The sequence below is a fragment of the Gymnoscopelus braueri genome (genome assembly GCF_963280865.1).
Source record: "Gymnoscopelus braueri genome assembly, chromosome: 14".
NCBI lineage: Eukaryota > Metazoa > Chordata > Actinopteri > Myctophiformes > Myctophidae > Gymnoscopelus > Gymnoscopelus braueri.
In genome coordinates, this window is record NC_137619.1 from 21,746,746 (window position 1) to 21,756,745 (window position 10,000).

At 44.9% G+C, this 10,000-nt stretch overlaps 1 protein-coding gene across 1 annotated transcript in view; it reads left to right on the forward strand.

Annotated features, from left to right (window-relative positions):
• The window catches only part of meis1b (Meis homeobox 1 b), an 83,453-nt gene that overhangs the window by 43,335 nt on the left and 30,118 nt on the right, over positions 1–10,000 (forward strand). The window contains exon 8 of the mRNA XM_080449459.1: positions 841–986. Coding sequence (XP_080305585.1) covers positions 841–986 — 146 coding nt within the window. The remainder of the gene's footprint in view (positions 1–840; positions 987–10,000) is intronic.

The following is a 10,000-nucleotide window of genomic DNA, read 5'->3' on the forward strand; positions in this document are numbered from 1 at the left end:
GTTTGAATGCAAGCGGGAGAGCGACAGGCAGAGAAAAGGCCTCCTTGGAGCATCTTTTGCCTTTTGCTTTCACTCCCCTCAGTGCTCAAACACACTAAGCTGTCTCAGTGTTTCCCTTAGGTGAGGTTAGCCGGCCTTAAATAGAGCCTTATCGAAGCCCTACAGGTTGCTGTAAGCACCCGCGAATGCCATTGTTATGAAAAGCAGCTAGCTTTGTTAGCGCTGTTTGTGTCTCCGACTCCAAGCACCCCCCGCACCACCTTTTCCTTTGCTGACCCCCCCCCACCACCCCCACACGATGCTCTTAACCTCCCCTTTTGTAGCGCTGTGTAACTCCTCCACCCCAGGTAAAACGGCGTAAAGCGACGGGGTTGCCGCTTCAATAACTATTTCCCCCTCAGGATAATAAAGACTAAATCCCTCTGTCATTTTCAATTCTGCGCGGGCTGGGATGGGAGAGTGGGGAAATGCGACCTTACAAGTCCTTTGTTGCTTCCTTCCCCCCTCCGTCTCCCGTTCTCTCTCGATGAGATGCGAGAGCTCGCTGTGTTTCCAAGCGGCAGTGGGGGAATCGAAATGAAAGGCAGGGTTATTTATAAAAAATAAAAAAAGGATTAAAAATGAATGGGTTTCTCTGGTGCTGGTTTCTAGCCATTCTCTGCACCCCCCATTGTTGTGCTTCTATAGCCTTAATGTCTGCGCGTACAAAGCCCCCCTTGAATTCCTTGGAAATCATATTTATTCCCTTTGAACGTGGAGGCGCAACCGATCCAGAAAGTAAACAAACAGCGTTGTCTAATCTTCCTCTTTTCTCTTCCTGTTTCCCCTGTCATGTGACAGGTGACGGCCTGGACAACAGCGTGGCTTCGCCCAGCACGGGGGACGACGATGACCCCGACAAAGAGAAGAAGCGCAACAAGAAGAGAGGGATCTTTCCCAAAGTGGCCACCAACATCATGAGGGCTTGGCTCTTCCAGCATCTAACAGTGAGTTGAATGACTTCAACTGTGTGATCAGTCTGAGCCATATTAGGTTCTCTCGCTCTCTGTCTCAAACACACTGAAAGCACACACACGCACGCACACACACACACACACACACACACACACACACACACACACACACACACACACACACACACACACACACACACACACACACACACACACACACACACACACACACACACACACACACACACACACACGCCAAGCCCTCATGATGTTGGTGGCCACTTTGGGAAAGATCCCTCTCTCACACACACACACACTACACCTAATATATTTATATTTTTTGGCACATGACGGTGTTGCTTGCTGAAAACCAGTTATTTTCGGCAAGTATAAGTTAGGCTTTACTCACACAGACTTCTATACACTCACACGCACGCACGCACGAACGCACACCACCAGCTCCCCTCTCATCTATACAATTCCTCCCAGCTCGCACGGCCGGGACACATCAAAGAGCAGGGTCTGTGTAATCTACCGGCCATCTCTCCAGTGCTGCGCTCTCTCACTCCTCGCCTGGTGAAACTGAATAAGCTTGAAGCCCAGGAAACACGCCGTCGGCCATAAATGCCGCACATAGATAGATGAACATTATTAAAAACCAATCTGTCATTATTTATCAGACGACTGGGATTCCATGAAGGCCTGTGGTTTTTTAACTTTACCCTTGACTTATCGGCAAGAATACCAGCGCTATTCTGTGCATGCTTGTGGCAGTATAGAGTGTTGTTGTGAGTTGTTTTGAAAAAAAGCAAGCGTGGGAAAATATAGCTTTGACACGACTTGTGGGCACTGTTCCTGACCATTGTGACTGTTAAAGATGGATTTAGTGTTCGGGGTTAAAGTTAGGTTGAGGATTAGAGTTAAAGGGCCTTCCACACCTAGAACTGTAACTATAAAGATAACTTATAAATGTATCATTTTAATAATAGTTCTAACTCAAGTGGATGACAGTGGGGAAATATGCTTGGGATCACTTTCAGAGTGATTAGATGAACGATAGTAGTAATGACAGCAACAAAATCCATTCTGTATTTCAACACAGCACTCACTATTCAACGTTTACAGAACGTTATTGTTAATCAGCGTGGATGCTCACATCCTTGTCTGTCTCGCACTTAACTTGAGGACCATCCGACCGATTAACTTTAACGCAGAGGAGACAAGGGTGTGTTGTGCCGAGTGGGAATTTGGTTGGACCTGCGGTTGTCCAGTGATGAGACACAGTCTACTCTAAACCATCTCAGCTGATCCCATACTGGTCTGGGATCCAATATGTCTAATAACCCCAAATTCCTTTTAAAAGTTAAAAGTGTTCTACCACTATTATGTCATGAACCACTGTTGGACCCCAGACCACGGTGTGAGATACACAGATCTATGTTCATTCCAAACCGAATGGTAGATAAAGAAAAGTAGCCGTAGATTGCCGTCTCAGGTTACGTGCATGTGAAATTAAAGTCCTTGTCATTCCCTGTAACTACCTTTTCTTACACCTCATAGTAGCTAAAGTTTTTGGTTAAAAGGTTAAAGCTCTATATTTTTTGAGCAATCGTTGCTAGTAACAGGTGTCTCCCCTACTCTCCAGCTCTTTAGTAAACAGAAAATACATTTTCCGTTTGGGATACCATTTTTATCCGATCAGAAGAGAGAACCCCACAAAGATTATTTATTTGCTTAAATTGTATAGTGTTCCAGTTCCAATTTTGCTGATTGTTATTGTTTCATCACTTCCCATTTCACATGCTGATGTATCCCGTATGAGGCCTCTCTCCTGATTGTTTACGATTGGTATCCTGACCTGAAAATGTATTTTCTGTTTGCTAAAGAGCTGGAGTAGATGGGGAGATCCCTGGTGCTGAACAAAACACTCTATATAACAATGATTGCTATCAGAATATAGAGCTATTTAACACTTATTTGAACAAAGAGATATCACTTACACCACCTTTAACACTCAGGATTTTACAGTGTACTGTAGCTACGACGGCCCGCGGCCTTCCCCACACCTGTGAACAGCAGACACTGGGGTTGTATTGAAGTGGTATAGCAGCAGTCTCACAACTCTGATGGGCCCTTCTCACTTCCTCTTCTCTTCTCACCGCAAAGCAATGCGATCCCGATGCGCAGACGACACGTGCACTTATCGCCAATAAATCAAACTGGGAGTAAAATCAAGTCACACCTCAATCTCTGTCTGTGCTGCACATATTTCATGCACAGGGAAGCACAATGGCAGTTTACAGGAAATGCATACAAATAGAAATGCATGCAAATGCTTCAATAGGATGAGATGGTGTAAATGGAAGGTTATTAATTCCAGAGGGGGGGGGGGGGGGGTTTCAATTGTTTCTGCAGCCGAGGAAAAGTGTGAAACAGAAACAATTTTTATAATTTCCACGAATTAAAGAATACAGAACAGGTGTTAAATGTAATTGGAAGTGACAGTAATCTGAGTAAATGTCATCTGTTCCCCGTAAAACAGTGATCCATATTAGACATTACAGGTTTGAAGGCGCATATTAGATTGATTCTGATTCTGTCAGTCCTACATATGAGATAATGAGTTTATAATTAGATCCCTGATGGTCTTAAGTGTAAAGTCAGACATAATATCACTCTATGCACCTGCGTGCGCACACGTAGACCCTCTGTTACGCCTCTTAGAAACCGCCTCTTTTCCAAGCCACGCTACACCTAACCCCAAAAACACACGCAAAACTCGATGACGTAGCCCCACAACGACCCCCCCACCGCCTCCCGGGCTTGCGAAGCCTTACAGGAAAGGTGTTTGAACGATGTACACATCCTGAATGTGGAAATTCAGGTCACACACTCCTCTTCTGCACACACAGAAGACACACACACACACACACACACACACACACACACACACACACACACACACACACACACACACACACACACACACACACACACACACACACACACACACACACACACACACACACACACACACACACACACACACACACATAGTAACACACCTTCAGTGTCGTATTACACCTTGGGTTGTGTTTAGGCTTCGGTGTCGTTAGATCTCAAACAGAGGGAAGGGCTTAAGAAGACGTGTCAGGGGACGGAGAGAGAGAGAGAACTCTGAGGAAAACGGAGGGGAGGTGGGGAGAGGAAAACAATAGGAAAGAGAGGATGAGAGAATGGAGGGAGAGAAGGGGTGTAAATGTTAAGAAAATGCAACAAGAGAGAGAGACCAAGAGGAAGAGGGAATGTGAAAAAGAGCTGGAGGCAGGGATGGATGGATTGTAAACCTACAGAACCAGGGAGAAGGGCTGTGGGAGAGTTCTGCCTTTTGCCCGGCTTCAAACGGCCCACCGTGTCTTTCAGCCGGTGCTGGTCTGACCACACAGAGCCATGAGCTCCGCCATACACACATACATCAGCTGCTTTTTGTTTGAAACGTTGAGAGCCTGCTGGCCTTTTGGAGATAGACGCCACACACGCCGATTAGACACACATGATGCAAGTAGCATGCATGCATTTATACTGTACAGATGCTACATACACAGTGAAACCCTTGGTGTTCATTTCAAACAGAGAGTGTACAAATGTAGCCAAATGGACCCGATTTGGTGACATTTGTACATTCTCTGAGTTACAAATGGCTAGACGGCTATACACGGGGGAAATATAAACTGTCAATCTAGAATAGAATACAATGCAATACAATACAACAGTGGTTCCCAAACGGTGTGCCAGATGTGTGTTGGGATTGTGTGACAACCACACATTATGTATATATATAGTGTATAACTATACAAAAAGTTATGAATTACTTTTACTATATCAGTACTTAGTTTGACCTCTTTTTCCAATACGAAGGCAAAATGTACGTCAAATGCACTTTATTATTACATATCATCAATTATTATGTTATTATTATAGGTGAACGTTTTAAATATAATTATTATTTGTTTTCCACAAATGTAAAAAAAAAAAGAAAAGAAAAAAGGCAGATCTACTGTTATTTTCGCTATGAATACAGGTGTGCGTTGAGATCAACTTTCCCATATTGCCTTTCGCACAAAACGTTTGAAAACCACTGCAATAGAAACGTATTGGAGCCATGGGGGAGCAGCTATTTTGCTGGAGTGGAAAAATGGGAGGGGGGGCAAGCACCACGCCAGGCTGGGGACCATGAACACTCTAATCGTGGTGGTGGTGGTGGTGGTGGTGGGGAGACTGGAAGGAGGATTCGGTACAGAGGGGAGGGACACGGAGAGAATCCATGGGGACGATGAGCGAGTACACCACACGAGGATGTTAGATATTAACACTGTATTATGCGACAATGACGTCACTCGCCCTGTTTTGGAAATGTGTTTTGGAGACACTCTTGTCATCGCTGGGGACGTTTTTGTGGTGTTCTGTTGCGCTGACGGGGAAATTGTTGAATTCTCAAGGGTCGAAGCCACAGTGCCATGTAAATAGATGTAGCGAACATTCTTGTGTCCCTCAAATGACAATCCACCGTGTTAATTTAACTTTGACAGTGTAAAAAAAAAAGAAACGTGGGCCCTTATGGGTAAAGTTAAGTAAGACACAGATTTAGCTGTGTGTAGAAAAACTGTCAAGAGAGTAAAGGTAGAAAAAAGTAGTACTATTACTACTAGTGGTACAAAATAACGATGAACTATATTTTCATAGCACTTTTCAATCCAGCTCAGAGTTGTTTGCACACAGCATAGGTAACCACTCATAGTAATGCAGAAGCATAGAACATTTTAACCCATTGAGACCTGAAGCCGATTCTACATGTCTCCTAAATCTCAACTGTTTTCTGAAAAACCTATGTTTCTATATCAGTGGTGCTCAATCTTTTTCATGTCAAGGACCCCCAAAATTACGTGTATTTAGCCGCCGACCCCATCAAAATATTTTGTTCCAGGAACCCCCCAGAAGCAAAGATTTGAGTTAAAAATGTTCGCTTTAAAAATATATATATTCAAAGATTTTCACACATTTTCACGATTTTTCAAAAATAGCAGATCTATAAGCTCGTAGCGCGGCACTCGGTGCCGCGCTATGAGCTTATATATCTGCTATTTTTGAATAGCCAAAGTGTAAAATTATGCTTTTTAGCTCAAATCAAAAAATGACACAGTTCCAGGTCTTAATGGGTTAAAGTTTACATGGACAGAGGGGCCATAGTGCATTCTGGGAGGATGACGACACACTCACGGCTGGCTGACTTCTCTCCCACACGCCCAATGACCTCACCGTCCACATAAGCTTGTTGACAGCATCGGCGGGTCAAGTGCATCACACAAGGATTTGGCTCGGCCAACTTGGACGGGCCAAAAGACGCGATAGGCCCCCGACGCCCCGCCAATCAGAGCTGGGTGTCAACTCGAGCAGCGGGGTGCCAGTGTCGATGTGGAAATCACATCACCGTCCCAATATGACGGACCGCCCTAGAGCGCTTGCATTGGTTCTGCAATGCAGTTGATTTATTTAACCCATTGAGACCTGAAGCCGATTCTACATGTCTCCTAAATCTCAACAGTTTTCTGAAAAACGTATGTTTCTATATCAGTGGTGCTCAATCTTCTTCATGTCAAAGACCCCCAAAATGATATGTATTTGGCCGCAGACCCCCATCAAAATATATTGTTCCAGGCACCCCCCAGAAGCAAAGATTTGAGTAAAAAATGTTCGCTTTAAAAATATATATATTCAAAGATTTGCACACATTTTCACGATTTTTCAAAAATAGCAGATCTACAAGCTCGTAGCGCGGCACTCGGTGCCGCGCTATGAGCTTGTAGATCTGCTATTTTTGAATAGCCTAAAGTGTAAAATAATACTTTTTTAGCTCAAATAAAAAAATGACACAGTTCTAGGTCTTAATGGGTTAAGCCTCCCGATTGTTTCCACCCAGTTTTGGCATCTACACTGACTTTAGAGGACACCAGACGTATCGCTAGGGGGAGATCTCTGATCGTCTCGCTATACGTGAGACTATGGCTCATACTCATAAGCAGGATGCGAACCAATGATGTTGTGATACGCTATGTACTTCTGTACTGGTCGAGTGTCCAGGGCGGTTTGATAGAGGTGTTACTTATTTCAGTGGTTCTCAAAATGAGGTCCAGGGACTCTCAGGGTTCCTTGATTGGGTTCTAAATGGACCTTTCAGGTCTTTAACACTGTGCGTATACAAATGGGATCAAATGGACCTGGTTATTGGGGTTCTTTGAAATAAAAAAGAAGCACTGACTTACTGTAAATATTTATTTATGATTTTTTTTTTACTTTACATAGCATGCAATATTAGGCATTAAAACAAGAAAAAACTAAACTTCATCAGTGGAGGCCACTGCATATTTGTGGCTTTTAAAAAACAGGGCCTCTGAAGAAGAAGAAATAACGACCACTTATCATTATGCTCTGTCTCTCCTATTGTGTTGTTGGAATCCACCCCCCACACCCCCCCCCTCTCCTTTGTTAACCCCCTGGTGTTCACCCTCTTTTTCACAAATGGTATTTTCTTGTTTAATTTAACAAGAAATGAGTAGTAAATGAAAGCTCGGGCCTCTAATCCCCAGCGCTCTCCGCTCTCCCCGCTCCCCTATGAAAAGCCAATTTGTGAAATTATGTGATAGAGTAATTAGATGGAATCCACCCCCCCCCCACCTTTTTAGATTGTTGCCACACTGTGTGTGTGTGTGTGTGTGTGTGTGTGTGTGTGTGTGTGTGTGTGTGTGTGTGTGTGTGTGTGTGTGTGTGTGTGTGTGTGTGTTTGCGTGTGTGTGCTTTCAGTGTGTTTGAGACAGAGAGCGAGAGAACCTAATATGGCTCAGACTGATCACACAGTTGAAGTCATTCAACTCACTGTTAGATGCTGGAAGAGTGAGTGTGAAAAGTGTGTGTGTGTGTGTGTGTGTGTGTGTGTGTGTGTGTGTGTGTGTGTGTGTGTGTGTGTGTGTGTGTGTCAATTCAACTCTGCGATGCGACACGTTGTGAGCTTGTAGAGTGGCTATTTTCGGACGATAAAGTAAAATCAGGCTGTACAGGAGTTAACACTCAGGATTTTAATTTATACACTGGTAACGCCATGTTCAGAGTTAAATTAACACTCAGCATTTTACTGGGTACGAGTGTGTATTGCCTGTGCACAAAAAGGGAGGGCACACACGCTCTCTCCCTCTGGCTCTCGTTCTCTCCTATTTGTACACAGATCCAGTGTAATGAAGGGGAGCTGCGATAGCAGCTCGTAAAAAAGAAAGCTACGAGAAAAAGCCAAAACCACAAACCCTCAGCGAGCCCCTTTTTTTCACCTCCTCCCCTCAAAACGTGTAAAAAAGCACAGAGAGAGAATATAAAATATAAAAAAACAACAACTGGGAGGCATAATCCCCCCGTTAATACAATTAGAGTGCAATTTAGCTGCTCGCGCGCCGCAGATGTACCAGGGCTGGGGGGAAGGCGGCACGTTTTGGCCCTCCTGGAAACATTTTAACACACACCGGCATACAGCCGGGGTAGGTGGGTTGGTGGGTGGGTTTTTGGTTGGTGGTGGGGGGGTATTTTGAGCAGAAACAGGTGTGAAAACCGATATAATTCATTTCTGCGCTGGCTGAGGCGCTGGGGAGGCCAGGAACCCCACATCAGTGGTACTGGAGCAGCAGTGGATGTGGTCACGCTGGACCGGTGTTTCTCAAACGCTTTCATTTCAAGGACTCCCAGTTTGATATGCATTAGGCCACAGTTAGGCCCCCAGTTGATACTTAAAAGAAAATCCGTGGGACTCCAATCTAAACTGTAAAATCCTCAGTGGTAATTTAACTCCGACACTGTCCAATTGTACCAAATGGACCGGTCGTAGTTACAGACCCACAGGGGTCTATTTGGTTCCTAACTTTCAATCATTTAGCTGGGGACCCCCTGGAACCCCCTAAAGGACCCCTGGGGGTCCCCGGACCACACTTTGAGAACCATTGCGCCGGACCCTGTGACTGTGGTGGAATCTGGGGGGCGGCGTCAGTGTGGCAGGGTGGGCAGAGTTAGAGGTGGGGGTGGGGGGCTATGCTTATACTTGAGGGTTACATGATTTTTCCCTAAATCCTGGTGGTTAGAATGTTTTTTTAGTTTTGGAGAAACACTCCATTTTTACTCATGCCTATAGAATGTCACCAGTGTGTGTGTGCGTGCGTGTGTGTGTGTGTGTGTGTGTGTGTGTGTGTGTGTGTGTGTGTGTGTGTGTGTGTGTGTGTGTGTGTGTGTGTGTGTGTGTGTGTTTGCAAGTACACACACACACACACACACACACACACACACACACACACACACACACACACACACACACACACACACGAGAAGGTAAAACAAAACACAAAAAAAAGACTTTGGAGGGAGGTCAGAGTTCAGCCCAGGCTCAGACGCCATTACTCATCGGCTGTTTATTACCAGAGCGCGTAGATGTCATCGCTCTCATCGGCAACAGCAGGGCTGCCGCGCCGTGCCAACCCAGACCCAACCGGGTTCTCATTGGTCCCTCGACCGCTACAGCATGACCCTGTAATACCCGCCCCCCACCCCACCCCACCCCCAACCATGAAGGGTCCATCCAGTCAAGCAAACATGTTTCACACAACACATTTGCCTGGTCAACATAATAGTAGAGAATTCAAATTTGTATTATAATTATTTATAATGATGACAGCAGGCTTTAAGCACTTAAACCCTATATACGTTGTTGAGCGGAGTCCCACAGGGTCTATGTTAAGCCCGCTCCTTTTTTTCCTTTCTTCCTCCTACACCAAAAATAGCTGATCTACAAACTTGTGGCCAATCTATGAGCTTGTAGATCTGATATTTTCGAGTACTATTTTCGAGTATTTTTCGAGAATAGAGACGCCAGGGTTCATGTGGTTAAAAGTAAAACAAACGAAAACGAAACAACAAACAGGAGCTCCCGAAACCGCTTCACAAAACGAAAACGCCCTCAG